The following is a 20000-nucleotide window of genomic DNA, read 5'->3' as shown; positions in this document are numbered from 1 at the left end:
GTGTGTGTGTTGTGTGTGTGTGTGTGTGTGTGTGTGTGTTGTGTGTTTGTGTGTGTGTGTGTGTGTGTGTGTGTGTGTGTGTGTGTGTGTGTGTGTGTGCATGATCCTCATTATCATCGTTATCGTTGTTGACTTTTTTCTATGCTGGAGTGGACAGATTTGTAGCATTCCCTTTTCACCTTTACGAAGTCCAGTATCCTGAGATCGGACTTTATCACCTCTCCACATCTTCCTTGGTTCTCCACTTCTGCAAATTCTTGAATTAGCTGATGCTTCTTCGCCCAACTATCATCATTCACATGCGTAACATACCCTACCAACATAGCCTTGTATCTTGTACGCTAGGTGCGATACATCTTGTCTTTCGTCATCTCGCTTGCACTTCGTCTTTCATGCACACTTTTTTAATTACCGGTAGAGCTTATTCAATTTTTCCAGCCTTTGCACTTCTACTTTATTCTATGTGCATTTCTCGTTCCTATTCAATATCATTCTTCACACACTAAAGTCATACTATCTGCCCTTTTATTCGGAGCGAGTTAGCCTTTTGTTGCAAGTAAACGTATTCTTTCATTATTTTCCGTCATTCTTACTCAGGCTGATTTGGTCACATAGGCGACCGAAGCTGTCAGCTAATTTTAGCAGGATTGCATGGCAGTACAAAGATTTCATTTCGTAAGTACTTCTACAGCTAGTTACTGTACATCAACTACATATAAAGTCCTGTCTATCTGTCTTTCTGTGACCCTATGGCACATTTTGCCTGCCCTTAATTTGCGTTGGGTACACAGGTTACATGTTAACGATTCACTTGGGTACAAAAGGGTAGAGAGGGTTGAAGCTTGGTAATATCTGCATAGGACTGAGCGTTCTTGGATGTGGAAGTTAGTATGGCATTGTAATATTAGAAGAGTGTGGCGAACAAAACGCACCGTAGGGTATTTCATGATTGATAAATTAGTGACAGAGTGAGCTCCAACAGTGCATTTTGTAACGGTACGTTCTAACAAGAAGCTCCCATCTAAAAGACAACAGACGGACGGAGCAAATGTGCAGGCAGTTTAGCTGAGATTCACATGTCACACACGGTCAAATGTTTAGTTATATGTTTACGTATTTCGCTATTCTCCTTCAATATATATGCAAAAATTAACCTAAACGGCAAACATGTTATATAGTTCAATTTTAACATGACTAATTTTCATTTTATCTCCTTGTTTAGGGACTAAAAAGTGGTATGATGATTTTTCTCCGGCATTCAAGCGTTATTGTAGTTCTTGATTTCTTATGAATACATATTTAGAACGATTCTGCTTCAACCTTGTTATTCAAATGGATTGTTATCTTTATGACGTCCATATATATATACATATATAGATAGATACTATTTAGACATCTCTCAGGTTTTGATGTGACTGTTCCATTTGATGTTTTTGTTTTTTGTTTTGTTCTTTCTTTGTTGTCTTTTTGTACGTGGATTTGTATACATGAAGAGGACATAACATTTATTAAGCTTCAGTTGTCGTATTTACTTATTAGTTGTCTGCTAACAACCATATTTTCCATTTGGGTGAAAACACACACACACACACACACCAACATATCTATATGTGTGTGTATGCGTGTGTGTGTGTGTATGCGTGTGTGTGTGTATGCGTGTGTGTGTGTATGCGTGTGTGTGTCTGTGTCTGTGTGTATACATAATGGGTTTGTGTGTATGTGCGTACAGAGAACCATTAATGTTTCACCTATGTCGATACATTTCAACATCAACTTTTATTAGATGGGATAGTAAATAACTGCACTTCATTTATAACATTTGTATAAGATTTTTTTCTGTCTTGATGAAACGACTCTTAGTAGAGATACATTTATGTTTTTGCTATTAACAAATGTATGTAATGGTTGTTAGCTTTGATATAATTTAGTGTGCTCCGACAGAAAAAAAATTGTTGCTGTTTACAGATTTACTATTTCTTGGGTATTAATTGTCATTCCTATCAGTGTGCCGTATATCTATTTAATCAGCAATTTCCTTTAGAACTCTTTCATCAGCAGGTTTTAGTGTGGAATCATTTGATTTGAGTTTATTTTTTTATGATACACCGGATTCTTTGATTCCACACACTCGTTTGTTTCACTTCGTGTATTGTTTTTTCCAAACATATACCCTACATGAAGCTGATATCTCTCTCTCTCTCTCTCTCTCTCTCTCTCTCTCTCTCTCTCTCTCTCTCTCTCTCTCTCTCTCTCTCTCTCTCTCCCTCTCTTTGTCAAGTTATGCATGATTTTGTAAATTCTAATTCAAAACATGTGTAGTTCGATTCTCCACAGTGAATTTGTTGATATATTTCTCCTTCAAATTGTTTACAAATATTATCAAATTTCGTCAATGTTAACCCTTATTCGTCTTTGTAGTCCAAATTCGTGGCACTGGCCTCTGTGAAGTGTATTTCTTTCTGAGCTCATTTGTTTGTTTTTATTAATTATGTAACCCATAAAGCCGGCGAGTTGGCAGAATCGTTAGCATACCGGGAAAAATGCTTAGAGGCATTTCTTCCGTCCTTACGTTCTCGGTTCAAATTCCGCCGAGGCAGACTTTGCTTTCATCCTTTCGGGAGTCAATAAATTAAGTACTAGTAAAACACTGGGGTCGGTGTAATCGACTTGTCTTTTCCCCCAAAATCTCAGATCTCATGCTTTTAGTAGAAAGGATTAATCATGGATGTTCTCTTTTTCTTTTGTATGTCTAAACCATTATATTTCTTTCTACTATAAGCACAAGACCTGAAATATTGGGGGAGGGTATAAGTCGATTACATCGACCCCAGTGCGTAACTAGTACTCATTTCATCGATCCTGAAAGGATGAAAGGCAGAGTAGACCTCGGCGGAATTTGAGCTCAAAACATAGCGACGGGCGAAAAACCGCTAAGCATTTTGTCCACATTACCAAGATGGCGACAAAGTGCAGACGGCCGGCTGGCTGGATGCTGAGAACCTTCAAAACTAGTGAGAAGGAAAACATGATGCTCCTCTGGAGGACATTTGTCCTCAGCCGCCTGGATTACTGCTGGATTACTGCTCCCAACTTTGGTTATCCAACAGTGTAAAGCAATCCAGCGAATCCAAAGAAGATTGTGTCTCATTGCAACATCTCAGCTACTGGAAAAGGCTGAAACAGCTAAGACTCCCTGGAGCGAAGGCAAGAGAGATATGTAGTGATATACACCTGGAAGATCTTGGAAGGGCTTGTACTAAATTGTGGCATTGAAAGCTACATGAATGCCAGAACGGGTTGCCACTGCACAGTGCACAGTGCCAAAATCCCAACAATGCCGTCGTGCTTCAAGACCAGTTACTACAACTGCCTGAATTTCAAGGTCCCACTGCTTTTTAATATTCTCCCAAAGAGCCTGAGGGACCTACACAAAGTTGATGTAGGTATTTTCAAAACAAAACTGGATCTCTTCCTTCGAGAGTCCCAGATGAACCTACCCCGTGGCATGGGGCGCAAATGAGGGCAGCGACATCAAACTCCCTTATTCACCAAATTCCTATAATAACAGTGTAACAATACGGCGGTGCCCCAGCATGGCCGCAGCTTTAAATTGAAACCTATAAAAAAGTGGTATGTTAATCCGATAAAGAATATATCCTTTAGATCCCTCATTTATTTTTGAAATGTGATTTTGTACATATTGGAAAATGGCTAGTAGCTCCATTCAGAGAGCCGCTAGAGACTCAGGACAAGTTCCATTGTCTTCGTCGTGAAATTTTACAAAAGAATTAGCTTTTAGTTTTTATATCCCCGCTATAGTTTTCCTTCCTATATGTGGACACACACACATTCATTTTTATTATTATTATATACATACATATATATATATATATATATATATATATATATATATATATATATAATATATATATATATATTGTTCTTACCATAAAGTATTCCGTATTGCAGTGAGGCAACAATGAAAGCTCCCAGCGTTTGTGCTAGAGTGTAGGGTAGAAGCTTCTTAAATTTGATTTTTCCCATCAGACAAAAGCTCAAAGTAATAACTGGATTCATGTGTCCACCTGCAAATACATTGAACGAAGTATTGTGAAATATTTAACATGATAATGGGAAAAATTTGATCAGTGGGTTACATTGTTTTATAACACTTCGATTTTCTGCTCTGGAGCAGAAGACGCTAGAAAAGCGGAAAATTGGAAGGCAAAACTAACAAGCATTAATTAGATCATCAATAAACTGTGTGATTGGTGGTTTCTAATTCGTTGTTTCTGTTGTCGGATGAGTGCGTAATCATAACAAGCATTCACCGTCATTAGCTTCAGCGTGAACCCCATATCATGAAAGAAATAGGTGGCAGGAAACAGCTATCAGACTTCCAGAGACAAATTATTGCTCTTCTCAAGAGTGAAAATCTGACTTGGGGAGTGACTAAAAACTTTACTGTGTTACCGAACTTTTATTCAACTATCACAAGGTATCAAATTAATACTGTTATTGCAACTTTGAAACTTTGTATACCTCCTTTGGGAAAATATAAATTGTCACATCACAAATTTTCCATTTTTCTAGCGACCACCCTGTATAAGAGTAGTGGGTTTATCTGGTTATTTCGGTCAAAACTTATTAGGATATTGATTCCAAATTTTGGCACAAGGTCAATATTGACAATATAATTCAGGAATTATCTTACCTGAAACCTGTCCAGCAATAATAATTGCAATACACAAGCCTATACCAGCGGAGATGTTATGATTTAAGTTTCTTTTCAATACAACCTCAGCGTTCCAACCAAATACAAATGCCTGAAATATAAGAATTTTAGTTCAGATTAGTTCAAGTTGCTTTCAGATTCCTTTGTCAGATTTCCAAAACTCTCCGCAAATATATTACCCGCAGACATTTTACTCTCCATGGAGGTTTTAAAGCATGATCTGTTTTGGTTATGATTAACAATCAGTAAGCTGTAGTATGTAGCAAATTTATAGATTTCTACCTTTCACAATTTTCTAAGAGCTTGAAAAATGCAAACTATAAACAGGTTGTATGCATTTAGCTCACCGAAAGTTTGCTTAAGTATGCAGTTGAAGAATTCAGTTAGATATCCTACAATTGCACCAGTAGAAGATTTACCTTTATATGCAATGATACACCTTTACAGGGATATCAAACTTAGCTCAAAACTGAAGCACTATACTTTCTGAGTTGTAGGATTACGTTATGAGGTAGTTTATTCAACTTTGTCTGAGTCCATGATCCGATTCTAATGTTTAAACGTAATCGCTTGCTTTTGTTTTCAACGCCCTTGAAAAAAAAGGGATTAGGCATAACTTTACGCACTTATTACACTAAAATAAGGGTCTCTAAAAGTTAAAACAAGTCTTTAATAATGAATACAAATCAAATTACTGGCTGTTACGATGAGACCCAACCTGATGTTCCTGTCAATGAGGACTGGCAAATACAGGGTTAAATGATGGTGTGGTGGACTGTGTCAAGAGTCTACTTTTGGTAGTAAGTGTGAAGATCAAATAACACAGATCATCCAAGTCAGACAAATTGCTAGGGGCAAACTGATTATATGTTCTTCGTATCTGTTGTTCATCTCTTCGTGCAAATATCAAGAATTTTTCAATGATAATTAGCGGATGCTTAAAGAGAGTAATATCTATACGTTATACAATAATTATGTAGAATGGCTTTCTGGCAGAAATACTTCAAATAATATTCAGTATTGCCAAAGTTTAAAAAAGCAAAAGATATAATTCTGTTCATAAAAGAAAGGTATCCTAGAAGCGAGTTTTTAGATGTAAAGGACCATCGAAAGAAACTCATTATTGTGATATATGATTTTGCCCATTAGTTTTTGAAAAATAACGAAAGAAAAAGTAAAAGAAACTATCATTCATTTGTAATTAAAAATGACGTTATGATATTTAACTGAAAAGCAAATACCTATTAATCATTAACATTTTATTTGGAAAACGTTTGATTAAGTTTGAGGTTAGCCTACACAAAGCATAATCATCATCAAAGACCCAAATCATAGAAACGATTAAAAAAGTTATTATAATGACTTCTTAATTAGATCACAACCGTTTCATGTTGGTACCTAATTACCCGGCAGCAATTTCTAAATAGATATGAATCTATATTTTTGGAAACGTTCTCTTTGATAATAATTAGATTCAAGTGAAATTTCTAAAATTACAGTACATCGACTTTCACGGATTTTTGTTCTCGTGCTTTGTGTTCTTAGAGGCTACTGCTTCACTTGAGAGGTATTTCTACTAATAAATCAACTATGATATATTAGTTCATTTTCCTATTTTCACATCTGGTTTGAGTTTTTGCTTTAATCTGCTCGAAGATCTGTCTTCTACTTCACAGTACTTTTAACAGCGCAGTAAGATAGTTAGTATCGTTTTATAATCAAATACGTTGTAAAAGGATTTTAAATATTTTTCATTCTAGTCAGTAGGAGGTAAGTGTGTCCATGGTCTCATAGACCCTAAATGACCAGTAAGGTCGATGCGGTTAATGTGATTCTTGTTTAGTTGCAATTTCATTGCTGCAGAAAAAAAAACTTGACCAGAGAAAAATTCTAGAAAAGCAATGTTCTGGAGATAGAGGACTTGACAGAGTCGTTTGTGCAAGGTGGGTGGAGGTAGATCGATGTGAATAACGAGAGAAGAAGCAAATGAGTGGGAAGTGCTTTAGTGGCAATAGAGCAGCCAGCTCTGATGGTCAGAGTTCACTGCAGATAGAAAGAGCGAAGAGCGGAAATAGAATTTCTGTGGGAGTGCGGTAGCAACTGACTCAATCCTGGTCAGGTTGCCATTTTCTATGCAGTTAGATCTAGTGCTTTCATTCTGACGAAATCTAGAAGGCAGCTAATCGAAAATTCCATAAACTTCAAATTAAAACTACTCAAGATTCATCCACATTATATTTTTCAGCAATTATACAGTTTATTTTTCCCTAACATGATATGTGTCCACTTTAACTTCAGTGAAATATACGTATTAGCACGAAACATAATTATTCGATATTTGTTCCTTAAATAGTTCTACAAATAACTTCCAATTTTCCAGAGCTTTTGGGAGCAAGACACTCTGTTGAACTCTTTTTTTAAAACACACTAACATTTTCCCAAAAGAGGCGCAGCTAATGAACCCGTCGCTCGCGGGCGAAATTTCGACATCAACTGAAAACTCTTAAAATACACGTGAAAAAAAGCCTTAAGACTGAAACAGTAATTTGATATCAGTTGTATACTTTTGAATATGTAAAAGTAACTATTTATATTGTTTGCCTTCGTAAATTTACCTTATTACTAAAAGAAGTTAAAGCATCACTTTTGATGCTTTTTATGATATAGGGCTCCATTGTCTCATTCCAACATTTACTATGATATTCATGAAGGTTAACGAACCAAATATCACTGTATAATCTTTGGATAATATAAACCTAAATACATCGTTGATAAGCAGATGTGATGCTCATGGCTGGAAGGCTTTTGATCATGGCTCTAGTTGATGAAAGCTGATCTGATGGTTAAACAACAACGGCAGCATGAAGGTTAGATATAAAAGAAATTCAGATGTTATTTCACATTCGAATCGAATTAAATTTCGTTAAGCTAAAAATTTTATCAACTGTTCAGGTAAACTCTAATGAACTATAATAAGGAAAATAGGTAAAGCAAAGGAATAAATGTAAGGGATTGAAGAAATACAGGAGTTAATTATATTTCTGATATCATGTCGTGTTTGCTATCGAAGAAAGAGTGCTGTGGCTTCGCTAAAGATTTCCTTCCGGCATTTCAAGTTGATATGATGTTGAAATTACTTTAGTTTCTATTTCTAATGTAGATCCTGGTTAATTTTCTTGACCAATGAATACTGTAATGCTAAGCGCGCTTACGGAAATAAATAGTCAAAGGTGGTGTGAGAAAAAAAATTACAATTACCAAAGTTACAGTAATTTAAAGCCGGAAGAATTGAATGAGATTATGAAATCGACTATTTGTTTCATACGCATAAGAGTTAAACTTGAAATATTTGCATTCTCTTCTTGGTAATTCGAAATCAGCATATAATCAGTAGATAATATAATTAACTAATGGACAAAAATGAGTTCATTAATTCAACCCCAGATCAACCTTGATCGAATATACTGACTATTAATACTTCCAACTGAAACCATCCTGTCTTTTAAGGAGTACCTAGTACTTGATTATCTAATGCTTCTTTTAGCTTATATCGTGCCAGCAGATTATGATTTGAGGGGTTGTTAACTGCTGTTTCTCCCAGGTCAAGCAATCAATGCACAGATGTTTCCTCGGTACATGTGTTTGTGATGCAAAATGTAATAGCCACAACAGGGATTCGAAACCAGCCCTTTGGTTCGATCTATGATAAAATAAGGAAAATAGGTTGAAGCTACGTCGACATGTTAGAAGTAGTAGTCAAATCACACCCTAGCGTTTAAAAAAGAAATTAAAAGACAATTTAATCATAGAGAGTTGTTGTTGGAACGCCTTTAATTATAGGTCGACTCAATCAAGGAACACCTGTAGCTACACAACAACAACAACAACAATATTTCAGAACAGAAATAATGACCTTACGGTGGTATACCAGGATGACTAAGAAACTTACTGATTTCAACCTTCGAGAGAAGTGTAGCTAATGTTATAAAGCGCAACTACTGTGTCGTGATACACTTGTACGACGTGAGATAATATTAAGATTAAAACTGTAATTGAGTAAAAGTTAGCTGACATGTAAGACTGGAAGCCATCTGAATATTGGAAAAGATGATTGGAGCCCGGTGTGAAAAAAGTAACTTCATCACTGTTGCTCAATGCACTCTGAACACTGTAAAGACGGTAAGGCGTGACATGGACAGCTGCCACGAAGACTAGAAACCCGTGTCCAGCAGCAGAAAAAGACATAGTAGGCGTTCTGACAGCGCTCGCACGCCGGAATTTATCCAATAATTGCAGGATGAGATGATAGAAGATCCGAGCAAGGGAATTCGGGCTTTAGAATCAACAGCATGAAGCTGACCCTGAATGGAGACCTTTACTACCACTAGTACAAAAGGTGCAAAGGACAAATTCTGACAACCAAAGCCAAGGGGAATTGCTTGACAAAAGCAAAGAAACTCCTCAACAATTTGAAGCATCTTCTAACACCGGGAATGATCTGGTTCTTCTCAGATGAAAATAATTTCAGCCAGGACGATAGATGGTTTACCTACAATCCGTGTTATGTACCACTTAAACTGCGGTGGTCTTTGAGTATGTCTCGAGTGAATGTGACGTCAGGCGACACAATATCTTTGAACATCTTAAGCTCAATTCAGACGGCTATGTAGAGCTGCTGGAGACTGTGATCGAATACTGAGGGCTACTGCTACAGATGGTTGCTCCTAGAAAGCCATATGTGTGGCAGCAGGATTCGAATCCTTGCCATATCTCCAGAAAGTGTCAGATGTGATTGTCGGAGAATCTCTGCGACTTCACCAGCCCCAATTTCTGGCCTCTTAATTCCCTCGATTTTAATCCCCTGTATTACTATGTGTGGGGTACGGTTGAGAAAGACGCCAACCGAATTGCTTGCAACACGAAAGCCGAGCTGGTGGCCAAGATGATGTGGGTCTTCGAAAATATTTCAAAGACACAGTGAGAAACGCATGCGCCAAGTTCCGGAGCCGTCTTGAGGCCTTGGTGGAAGCTGAGGGGGGATACTTTGAGTAAAATGTTATTTTCTCAAGCATAATCTAGTTAAAACATTTTTGAATTTTTAAAAATACTTTCATTTTTGGACGGGATATTGTGTTATATATATATATATATATATATATATATATATATATATATATATATATACAAAGTCATAGGAGTGGCAGTGTGGTAAATAGCTTGCTTACCAGCCACATGGTTTCGGGTTCAGTCCCACTGCGTGGCACCTTGAGCAAGTGTCTTCTACCATAGCCTCGGGCCGACCAAAGCCTTGTGAGTGGATTTGGTAGCCGCAAACTGAAAGAAGCCCGTCGTATATATGTATATATATGTGTGTGTATGTGTATATGTTTGTATGTCTGTGTTTGCCCACCCACCCCAACATCGATTGAGTGCCGATAGAATCATCAATACTAGGCTTACAAAGAATAAGTCCTGGAGTCGATTTGCTTGACTAAAGGCGGTGCTCCAGCATGGCCACAGTCAATTGACTGAAACAAGTAAAAGAGTAAAAAGTATACAAATGTGCATGTGTGTGTGTGTGTGCGTGCGTGTGTGCGTGCGTGCGTGTGCGTGCGTGCGTGTGCGTGTGTGTAACATTGAATCAGAGAATCCAGGCGTCTATCTCAAACAACACTCACGCGTGGGAGTCTCAGATTGCATGAAGGAGAATTTCTCCAGTGGAAACATGTTTCAAACAAACAGAAGATCCAAAATGTTTACTTCCGTGGAGATTATTAATTAATATACATTACATTATGGACATGACTATATAAATATATATATATATATATATATATATATATATATATTATGGACACGACTATATATATATGTATACGGATCATAGCTCTCATCTATGTTTGTATACATGATGTTTGATTTGTTACCCATACGAAGTTGAAATAATTGTAATACCATGGAATAAATGTAATTCCGTCAGCTACATTCTTCTCATATATTATATGCGTGCATGTATGTATGTATATATGTATGTATGTATGTATGTATGTATGTATGTATGTATGTATGTATGTATAGACACACTACTTTTTGAGCTCCGATTATTTTCCCTCTGGATGTGTGCATAGATCCAAACTGGATTCAAAATAAGAATCTTAGAGTGGAAACTATGTAAATAAGGCTCTTACTTAAAAGTCTGCTGACGTTAGTAATAGTATAGATATCTAGAAACGTTAATCTTCATTTAAATGCAAAACTTAGAAAAAAATAATAAGCTATGCCCGAACCGTAAGCTTCAAATAATCCTAGTGCCTCAATCGGTTGCAAGTGGATAGCTGTTTACTGCATTTCCATGTATGATTTCATTAAGAAAGGCATATACAAAGCTGCCTGCTATTTTCCCCAAAAATATAAGTATACAAGATAACCAACCGGTTTTTTTTTCTTTTTTGATTGATAATTGAAGCTATTTTCATTTCTGTTGTGCCTTTAATCTTCTTATGGAACGAGCGATGACTGTCAAATCTTATATCCATTTCATTTCTCAAGCTCAAACTCCCGATTTTCCTGCAGTCAAAACTGAATATATATATATGAGTGTATGTGTGTATACACTATATGTATGCATGTATGTAAGTATGTGTGACTAATTTGTCTCTCGTATCTCTTTTTCAATGTTCAGTGTTCTATTTTTTAAATAACTACCTGCCATGCTTCAAGGTTATACCGAAATGTGTAACGACATTTTTGTTGAATGCACAATCGTGGATGTAATGTAAGAAGTTCGTTTTGCAAGCACGTGGCTTCGGGTTCAGTTCCACTACGCGATACTTTGGGTAAGCGCCTTCTTCTAAAACCCCGAACCGATCAGCGCCTTGTGAGTGAGTTCGGTAGACAAAAGCTTTGTGGAACCCCATTGTGCATGTGTGTACATATATATTATATATATATATATATATACAGAGAGAGAGAGAGGAGAGAGAGAGAGATACACATATGTACATATATACATATACATATATACATATATATATGTACGTATGTATATATACGTATGTGTGTATGTGTGTGTGTGCGTGTGCGTGAGTTTGTGTGTGCGTGTGCGTGCGTCTTCGCTCTCCCCTCACTAGTGATGTTGGCTTGTTTACTTCTCCGTTACGTTATGATTCGGCAAAAGGAAAGCGATATTATAACTAACTGACTTTAAAAATAAAAGTACTGCAGTCGGCTTTTTGATCAACTAAACCCGTTTAAACGTTGCCCAACATGGCCGAGGTCAAATGACTGAAACATGTCTAAAAATTGAGGGAAAGAAAGAGAGTTATAGAGGGGTAAATAAAAATGTAGGTAATTTTCAGTCATTTCCGCAACAGTTTTTCATCTTGTTCATTTCCTCACGGCGTTTATTTTTTCATCCTACTCGTGCAAAATATGAGACATTGAGTGTTGGTTCTCTTCTCTGAGAATTCAATTCAGTAATGCTTTGTCCAGCACCAGAATCGAGGAACTTCTCGCTCACGATCTGAAGATCGGTTACATAAAATTTGAAACTACTCAATAACAAGATCTCTAAAACTTCATACATAAAAAGGTGGATTACACCTGGAAGATTGACAGCCAATGTTGACTTTGCCTTTCGTCCTTTGGGGATCGGTAAAATAAGTACCAATCGAGCACTGGGGCCGATGTAATCGCTTTAACAATTCATCCGAAATTGCTGGTCTTGTCCCAAAATTTGAAACCAATGCAAGCTGCATGTAAGGCGGTGAGCTGGCAGAATCTTTTGCACGGCGAGAAAATTACTTAGCGGCATTTCGCCCGTCATTACGTTCTGTGTTCAAATGCCACCGAGTTCGACATTGCCTTTGATACTCTTGGGGGTCAATAAAAATAAGTACCAGTTAATTACTCACGGTGATGTAATCGACTTAAACCCTTCAGCCGAAATTGCTAGACTTGTGCCAAAACTTGAAACTAATATAAGCCAGAAGTCTTTTAATTTGTAAAAGTAAAGCTTCATCATACTGCCACAAAAAGGTTGTCCCTCCTTGGTTCTTATATCCTTGTATTTCGCCCGGCATACCAAACGGAATGTTCCCCACCTCGGAGCATATAGTTTGTTGTTCTGTTGAAAATTAAAGGAAAGAAGTTGAATTTGTACCTCAATATGTATATGCGCTAACACCCTTTTAATTATTCTTATAGAGAAGGAATTATTTTCTACGAAACAAAGCTCTATCACTGGAATTTAGTTAGGAATATTGATGAAATGCTACTTGTTAAATGTTTTAAAACTCTTCTGCAGTTTTACTGATCTGCTTTCAATCTGTTTTGCAAAGTATGCGTTAGCTGGTGGGTTTCTTTACGTGCAAAAAAAGCCCATTTCTAAGGGATAAACATTAAGACATGTGTAGTAACATAACCATTACTACTTTTTGATACATGCGTAAATTTAGATACTTATATTGTAATTATATATGCATATATGTTTGTAATTATGTATGCATACATGCATATGTGTAAGTTTGTATGTGGATGATATGTATTATTTATATATGGTGTATGAATGCATGTATGAACATATGCATGTACGTAGGTTGATAGGTAGGTGGAGATTTATGCGCACGGATATGTATGTATGTTTGTAGGTAGGTAGGTATATTTGCATACAAGTAGATATGAATGCATGTACATACATGGAACTTGTTCGAGAAAACAATATAAATGTTAAAATATTAGAGATATACCATCATTCGGGGAGAAAATAAATAAGGCGTTTTTTCAATTATTACGTACAGCTAATTTAACATGTTAACATCAGTTCTACTTCTAGTAGGGGCTTGGTTAATTAACTGTTATTTTTGTTACTGTAAACTTGTCTTCGTGACATACTTGTACGTTTAGTTTAAATCGAAAATTGAATCCTGTACCTGACAAAAAAATTCTTTATGCAAGTAATTAAATAGGTGTATCTTCATTCCTTTTAGTTTGAATACTTCCAGTAAGAAAAGGACTAGGATTTTTTAAGTAAAGAAGCAAGGTTCTATTGTTGGAATCTGGATAATAAATACGATAAACGCTACATGCTGAACTTTAGACATATCTTGCATATTTTTTTTATTGTACTGCTTTTAGATTGTATATGTAAATACAAATTAGCGAGATATATTTTATGCCTGGAAAATCTAACTTTTCGAGATTACCAATTAGATATTTTTTTACATAGCCAAAGTGCAGCAATAATTATAGATATGAATGTACATTATAATCTAAGTGCAAAAGTGTTCGAAGCAGTTATCCGTAAATGTTATCTTTCTTGCAAATTTTAAATTAAATGTTCGCATTTGCAAGTTAATAATTGGTTTCGGATTTCGGCACATGGATAGCGATTTCGGGAAAAAGGTAAATTGATTACATCGACTCAGTGTCCAACTGGTACTTATTTTATCGACCCCAAAAAAGCAAAGTAAACCCCAGCAGGATTTGAACTCAGAACATAAAGACGGACGAAATGCCAGTTCGCCACCTTCATCCGCAAGTAAAATATTAATTTCTAATAAGAATATTTGTTTTCTTTCTTTTCCGTCGCAACAAGTTTATTACACTTAACGGAAATTTCACTGGAAACGCGCCTCTAAGTTTCCAATTTGATGGAGTTACTAATAGATTAGTTTGTAGTTTGTTTTCCCTCGTTTTGCAATCAGTTAGGAGCATTTATCATGACCAAATTCCACTCTGTATCTTTTGAAAGTATTGTGACTGTGTGTCAGATCGGTATTTCTGTCTTCGTGAGATCCACTTAAATACCATTCAAATTTACTCAAAAAAAAAGGAAAGGATAAGAGGTTCCTTGTATGTATAAACAGCACAATGCAGAAAACTTCTGTTGTAATATACCCCAGTGGTGCAGGAGTGGCTGTGTGGTAAGTAGCTTGCTAACCAACCACATGGTTCCGGGTTCAGTCCCACTGCGTGGCATCTTGGGCAAGTGTCTTCTGCTATAGCCCCGGGCCGACCAATGCCTTGTGAGTGGATTTGGTAGACGGAAACTGAAAGAAGCCTGTCGTATATATGTATATATATATGTATGTGTGTTTGTATCCGTGTTTGTCCCCCTAGCATTGCTTGACAACCGATGCTGGTGTGTTTACGTCCCCGTTACTTAGCGGTTCGGCAAAAAAAGAGACCGATAGAATAAGTACTGGGCTTACAAAGAATAAGATCGGGGTCGATTTGCTCGACTAAAAGGTGGTGCTCCAGCATGGCCGCAGTCAAATGACTGAAACACGTAAAAGAGTAAAAGAGTAAAAGAGAAAGAGTGATACTTTATCCATACAAAGAAATTGCAATAACTTCAAGCATTCGACTTCAGGGTGGCTGTATAGAACGAAGTCAAGTTGCCGATGACTTTGTTTGTGGTCTCTGAAACTTTAACGAGCTGAAGGGCCTCTAACATCTACGAGTACAGAAGGGAATCAATTACTTTCTTGTAAATCAACAATTACACTGAAAGTACATTCTTTCTATGGTATCGAATCTTTGAATCCACAGATTTTTATTGAACGTTGCTCAACGCATCCGCAACTTTCTTCTCAGTAGCTTTTTCTGATGGTGTTATTGTTACTATTACAACAACCAATCGTGGATGAATAATTTCATAGAGGGCGTATATATTTTATGCATAAATTCTAACATCATTTTCTCGGTACGGCTGATCTCCAGTATAAGAGTGGCTTTGTTTTTTTTGTTTTCGTTTTTTCTTGTTTTTTGTTTATCTTGTATGTGTATTTGTCAATAAAAACTTAGTAAATTTGAGAGGTTGGGGGTAAAGGTCAATAAGATAACACCGATTGAAGGTCGTCTTTTAGTGTGCGTAGCCGTCAATCAAATCTTTTGCCTTCAATCAAAATCCGCCAATCAAATCTTTCCTATCAGCCCTAAAGGTATACGTGTGTGTGTGTGTGTGTGTGTGTGTGTGTGTGTTTGTGTGTCTGTATATGGATGTAAGGGTGTGTGTATGTATGTATATATTTATACGTGTGTATGTATGGGCGCGTTTTATGTATATATAGATGGATATTTTCCGGGTAGAAAATGCGCTGATTTCCAATTAGTTTGGCAAAGATGCAAGCTCGTGTTATTTCAAATGTTCTACATTGTATTTCTTTCCTTCTCTTTCTTTACTCGCTCATATCTTTTCATTCTATTGTATAATTTTACTCCTTATAAACCGTTCAGATTTTGCTCCTATTACTTTTCACGACTGTTTCCGTCTAATTATATATATTTTCAAATAAAACCTGTTCCAGCGAAGATCTGTAGAACAAACATCCTTTTGCATCTGGTTATCTCTGCACCTCTGATAGGTTTATTTCGTTCGTTTCGTTTTACGCTCTCCTTATATCACTTTCTCTCTTTTCCAATTTCTCTCCCACCTTACTATCTCCTATTCTCTTTTCCGTGCTCTTTTTTAATATTGTACCTCTCCATCTCTTTCTCTCTCTTTCTTTTTCTCTCTCTTTCTTTCTTTCTCTCTCTCTCTCTTTCTCTCCAACCGTCCATCTATCTGTCTATTTATCTATCTATCCATCTATCTATCTGTCTATATATGTGTGTATGTGTGTGTGTGTTTGTGTGCGTGTGTGTGTGTGTGGTGTGTGTGTGTGCGTGTGTGTGCGTGTGCGCGCGCGTGCGTGCGTGTGCGTGTATAAATACATGTATGTACGTATCTTTCTCTTCTATGTTTTATCATTTAAATTCTTCCTCTGAAGAAGGAACTGGTTTCTAACAAAGATACAAAACTCCATCTTTGGAACGTAGATAACGAAAATAATGTCACATTTTAAACCCGGAGGTGAAACGGTCCACATACCAAAATAAGACCATGCATAGATATGTGTCCCGAAGCCTTGAAGAAGATAGTAACACTGACATGAAGCGAATATTCTCTTGGACTTGTAAGCGCTACATCACATCACACTTCGAAGGCTATGCATTTGCAATCCAAGAACAGGAGAATGCTACAAAATACCTAATCAACAAAAGAGACAATGAAGCCCTTGAAGTTTCAAGATGCAACCGAAAATGTAGATTTCGCCATATTTCAGTGGAAGACATCACACATGTAATTAGCAGCTGCCCAAAAATGTCGTCCATATATTACCTACCTATGCGACATGGCGTTGTCGCAAAAACAATGCCTTTCGGGAAAAAATAGACTGTCCTGGAATAAATATAGAGAATCCCTGCTGTTATAGAATACGTACACAAATATCAACACAAGAAGTACTGGTGGTACATTCCTACCAAAACATATATAAGACGACGAGCAAAATGCCACCCACCCCCCACGTCCAATGGATGGTGCTGAGTTGTCAAACATTTAAACCAAATTTGCTTAAAACAACTTGTCCGACCGTCCTCTCCTTTGAGAAACACTGATTTAACCTAAATTTGAGACACCAGCAAAAGACGGATTTCGACTAATGTACTTGCGCGTACGAATGCACGTTCCCACGGCTTTATCGATTGCATTCTCACCTGGAATCGATTTTTGTAATTTTTTCAAGACTTATACAAGCCCTGATACCGTCGGTATCTACATATCAAATTTGAGCGCAACCGGATGGAGGATACCCGAGATTCTAGAAGACACCCACACAGACAGAACGGATTTTATATAATAGATTTGGGTGCGTATGGGGTGGGGTTGAGGTTTGTTGATAAGTGTAGGAGTGAAGGAGTGTTGATGAACAAAAACTGAAAGAAAATAGTGAATGGTAAAATTGGATAATTGATTGAGAGTGGAGACGGGAGATGGTGGGATGTTTATGGAATGTTTTATGAAGGGCTTGTGGAAGTCCTCTCCTGCTAGTCCCATTGGAATGGATGACCTTTGGTGAAAATATAGTGGTCAGATATTTTTCAAATTCTTTTCTTATGGCTAAATCAACTATCTTAATTTCATAAAGAGAAACTTCAGTAAGTTTCTGTTAAAGATGAGTTTAGGTGTGTGTCTGATGGGGTGCTGAGGTGTAAAAAAGGGATTATAGCAGAGAGAAAAAATAAGATTAGTTTTGGAATTATTGATAGAAGTGTATTTTTTATAGTGGTTCGTGAGGGGGTGGGGGAGACCATGTTATCGCACATATTTACTTCTCTACATATAAACATGCAAAAAATATACATACGTATATATATATATATATATACATAATATCACCGTGATCACCGTGACCGACCAGACTATCAGATGTTGCTACACATCGCTGGTCACAATGCGCTTTGCAGTGTTTTAGCCTTCAAATGACGCCACCCCGCTGGCTAAGCGAGCAGGCCAACAGAAGAAAGTATGAGAGAAAGTTGTGACGAAACAGTACAGCAGGGACCGCCACCAACCCCTGCCGGAGCCTCGTGGAGCTTTAGGTGTTTTCGCTCAATAAACACACACAACGCCCGGTCTGGGAATCGAAACCGCGATCCTACGACCGCGAGTCCGCTGCCCTAACCACTGGGCCATTGCGCCTCCATATACATAATATATATATATATATAATATATATATATATAATTATATATTATATATATATTATATATATATATATACATACATATGCATACACACATACATACATATATACATACATATATATAACCACGCATATATACATACATGCATACACATACATATATATACATACACACGTACATATAAACAGATACATATGCATACACACACATATGCCTATATATACATATATACATAAACATAGACATATATACATATATGTATACATATAAATAGATAGATAGATACATACATATGTACATACATACATACAAACATACACACATACATACATTCATATATATATATATATATATTTTCTACTTCATGCGTACCCATATATTTGTACATGCATTCACACTTGTATATTTATGTATACCTACATACATATGCATACGTACACATACACATATTTATACGTATCTACACTACTCAAGTATTTAAGTTCACATATATATTGGGGGGATGGGGATTAGTGAAATGGTAGTGTAGCTCCTAGGGTTGTTCTACTCTTCAACGATCGAAAGATTGAAAGTGTGGGTGTCATCCACTTCTATTTGGCGTATGCATCTTTTCTAAGAAAGAGAGAACTCCGTTATTGGAGGATGGAATATCATTTTTCTTTTCAGTAGTGGTTTGTACTTTCTAATGAAAAATTAACAAGGAATCTTTAAAAAAACCTTCCCAAAGGAGTTAACAAAGAACTTACTAGATCTACAAACCCATCTGTTAAATTATATAATCAAAAAATTGAATTGATTAGAACTACCAGCGAAGTCATTCTTTTCCTTTCTCAAATATTCTTCTACTCATTTACTTGTTTCAGTCATTTGACTGTGGCCATGCTGGAGCACCGCTTTTAGTCAAGCAAATCGACCCCGGGACGTATTCTTTGTAAGCCTCGTATTTATTCTATCGCTCTTTTTGCCGAACCGCTAAGTTACGGGGCCGTAAACACACCAGCATCGGTTGTCAAGTGATGTTGGGGGGGGGACAAGCACAGACACATAAACATACACACACACATACATATATATACATATATACGATAGGCTTCTTTCAGTTTCCGTCTACCAAATCCACTCACAAGGCTTTGGTCGGCCCGAGGCTATAGTAGAAGACACTTGCCCAAGGTGCCACGCAGTGGGACTGAACCTGGAACCATGTGGTTGGTAAGCAAGCTACTTACCACACAGACATTCCTACTTAACTGAACCAAGGATTTCACACCACCGCACCACCCCCACACACCACCACACCACACCACCGCATCACATACCACACAACACCGCATCACATCACACCGCCACGCATACACTAGCACTGACCACTTCCCAGAAACCACACCATCATCCACACACCTACACATGCACATACACGTCAAGGTCACCATCCCTCTTCTACGCGCACATACATGCTCTCTTATAATCACGCACGCACACCTTCGTTTTGGGATCACCACTACTTTATTATCTCCCCTTCTTCCTAGCTCTCTTGTGTGACCCCTTTGTCCGGCATTTACTATGATAGATCGCTAGCCACTACACATTCTTTATTTTCTCTCCCTGTTTCTTTCTGTGTTCATTTCTGTGGAAGAGCGTAGGCTCGAAACGCTAACGACTTTTTCACTTCCCGAGCGTTAAACTGATACATCTGCTTGTTGTCTACCTGTCTTCGTCTTTTGTTTTGTTTTAGTGA

The 20000-nt window shown here is 37.1% G+C and overlaps 1 protein-coding gene across 2 annotated transcripts in view; it reads right to left on the bottom strand.

The window, feature by feature from the left end:
* The window catches only part of LOC115209512 (aquaporin-9-like), a 200740-nt gene that overhangs the window by 37562 nt on the left and 143178 nt on the right, over positions 1–20000 (bottom strand). Inside the window, exons 2-3 of one of the 2 annotated variants that reach the window (XM_036501208.1) lie at positions 4715–4826; positions 3948–4085 (exon numbers count right to left, since the gene is read on the bottom strand). In XM_036501208.1, the coding sequence (XP_036357101.1) occupies positions 3948–4085; positions 4715–4826 (250 nt within the window). Of the gene's footprint in view, positions 1–3947; positions 4086–4714; positions 4827–20000 lie in introns of those variants that run through there. The other variant, XM_036501207.1, reaches the window with a different exon arrangement.

This window comes from Octopus sinensis, linkage group LG3 (genome assembly GCF_006345805.1).
Source record: "Octopus sinensis linkage group LG3, ASM634580v1, whole genome shotgun sequence".
Lineage (NCBI taxonomy): Eukaryota > Metazoa > Mollusca > Cephalopoda > Octopoda > Octopodidae > Octopus > Octopus sinensis.
This window is presented reverse-complemented; position numbering and strand designations above follow the sequence as displayed.